The sequence below is a fragment of the Malurus melanocephalus genome, unplaced genomic scaffold, assembly GCF_030028575.1.
Source record: "Malurus melanocephalus ecotype Western Australia unplaced genomic scaffold, MMel_1.1 scaffold_1484, whole genome shotgun sequence".
Taxonomy (NCBI): domain Eukaryota; kingdom Metazoa; phylum Chordata; class Aves; order Passeriformes; family Maluridae; genus Malurus; species Malurus melanocephalus.
The window spans coordinates 11,697-14,160 of NW_026624716.1; the positions used below are offsets into that span (position 1 = coordinate 11,697).

The following is a 2,464-nucleotide window of genomic DNA, read 5'->3' on the forward strand; positions in this document are numbered from 1 at the left end:
TGGGAAAAATGGGATTATTCATGGAAAAATGGGAATATCTATGGGGAAAATGGGATTGAAAAGGGGATTATCCAAGGGGGAAAATGGGATTATCCATGGGGAAAAACCTGAGTTTGGCATTTTACAGAGCAGGGACTGAGTTTTTACGGGATTTCTCCGGGCTGGTGGCGTTCCCGTTACCTGTGCACCCCGGTGACGCTCTCCTCCACGATGCCCTTGATCTTCTTGAACATGTTGGGATATTTCTTGTAGATCCAGTGGGTGAGGTCTCCACCATCGTCCAGGATCTGCAACAGAAATGGCCACGAGGGATGAAAATGTGAGCGAGGAGAGGAGCCCTCTGGAAAAATTTGGGAAGGGCGGGTGGGAAAATCTCGGAATTTCAGGGAAAAGAGAGGCCCAAGAGCCTGAGCGGGGCTGGGTGTGGGGGAATGATGGGAATGGCACAGAGGAGGCACTGAGCTCACAGGGATCCCCTGGAGAAGGTTCCAGAAAAGGAAAAACCCCAAAGGTGTATGGGGCCAAGGGCTGCTGCCCCACAGGAGGGATCGGGATGGGGGGAAATGGGGGAGTCCTGGTTGGATTGAGGAGAAAATGGGGAGAGCTCGGGGATGCAGGGTGAGGGCACGGCGGCCATCTTCATCATCAGAGTCAGCATCATCATCGTCATTGTCATCATCATCATCGTCATCATTATAGTCCTCAGAGTCATCATTCATCATCACCATCATCATCATCACAGTCATCATCGTTATCATCATCAGAGTCATCATCACCATCACCATCATCATTCTCAGAGTCACCATCATCATCATTGTCATCCTCAGTCACCATAATCATTATTATTATCATTGTCATCATCCCCAGTCACCATCATCATCACCATAATCAGTCACCATCATCATCACCATCATCATCATTGTCATCCTCAGTCACCACAATCATTATCATTATCACCATCATCATCATCATCACCATCATCCTCAGAGTCATCATCAATATCAGTCACCATCATCATCATCATTGTTACAGTCATCATCATCATCGTCATCATCATCAGAGCCACCATCATCATCCTCAGAGTCACCATCATCATCCCAAGTTATCTTCATCCTCACAGTCAGCATCACCATCACCATCATCATCATCATCACCATCATTCTCAGAGTCATCATCATCATCATCCTCAGTCATCATCACCATCATCATTATCAGTCACCATCATCGTTATGATCTCTGTCATCATCCCCAATCATTATCATTATCATCATCATCATCATCCTCAGAGTCACCATCATCATCAGTCATCATTCATCACCACCATCATCATCATCATCCCCAGAGTTATCGTCATCACCACCATTGTCACCATCATCATCCCTAGAGCCACCATCATCATCATCATCCTCAGTCACCATCATCATCAGAGTCACCATCGTTATCCTCATCGTCATCATCCCCAGTCATTATCATTATCATTATCATTATCATCATCATCATCATTGTCATCCTCATCACCATCATTCTCATCATCATCATCCTCTTCTTTGCTTGTTCCCTACTCCAATGCAAGGAATTCCAACTGCAGCATCACCATCATCATCATCATCATCACCATCACCATCATCATCATCATCATCACCATCACCATGATCACCATCATCATCCTCTTCCCACATTCCCTACACTGATGTCAAACATTTGTCACTGTCCTCCTCCTCCTCTTTGTGTATTTCATACACCTGGGTCAAAGAGCTCCCACTTCTTCATCACCATCATCACCATCACAACCATCATCACCATCATCACCATCATCATATCATCATCACCATCATCATCATATCATCATCATCATATCATCATCATCATATCATCATCATCATATGATCATCTCATCATCATCATCATCATCATCATCACGCTCATCAATCTGGGTTTTTTTTCCTAGAAAAATCGGGATTTTTTTTTCTGAAAAATCTGGGGTTTGTTCTGGAAAAATCTGGGGGTTTTTTCCCCCGGAAAATCTGGGTTTTATCCCTGAAAAATCTGTGTTTTTTCCTGAAAAATCTGGGGTTTGCTCTGGAATATTCCTATAGGATGTTCTCCGCTGGCGCTGAGCTAAGCCAGGCCTAAAACAGTCAGGAAACCCCAAAGCTGCCCCTGCCCATGGGGTTTTCATGAGTTTTTCATGGGGCTTTTCATGGGGTTTTTCACGGGAGTTTTTCATGGGTTTTTTATGGGATTTTTCATGGGGTTTTTCATGAGGTTTTCGTGGGGTTTTTAATGGGATTTTTCCCATTTTTTTGGGGATTTCGGGCGTTTCTCTCACCATGTTGGGCTGCCAGCCCTCCACGTTGACGCAGCGGTCGATGCACCACCAGAAATCGTCCTCAGATTCGCCCTTCCAGGCAAACACTGGGAACCCTGTGGGGAGGAAGGGGTTAATGAACGGAAATCCTTTGGG

General features: G+C 45.2%; 1 protein-coding gene across 1 annotated transcript in view; it reads right to left on the minus strand.

Annotated features, from left to right (window-relative positions):
* Nucleotides 1-2,464, minus strand: part of LOC130587044 (putative adenosylhomocysteinase 3) — a gene marked incomplete at both ends in the record, with an annotated part of 22,749 nt that overhangs the window by 10,950 nt on the left and 9,335 nt on the right. The window contains 2 exons of the mRNA XM_057388002.1: nucleotides 181-287; nucleotides 2,330-2,424. Coding sequence (XP_057243985.1) covers nucleotides 181-287; nucleotides 2,330-2,424 — 202 coding nt within the window. The remainder of the gene's footprint in view (nucleotides 1-180; nucleotides 288-2,329; nucleotides 2,425-2,464) is intronic.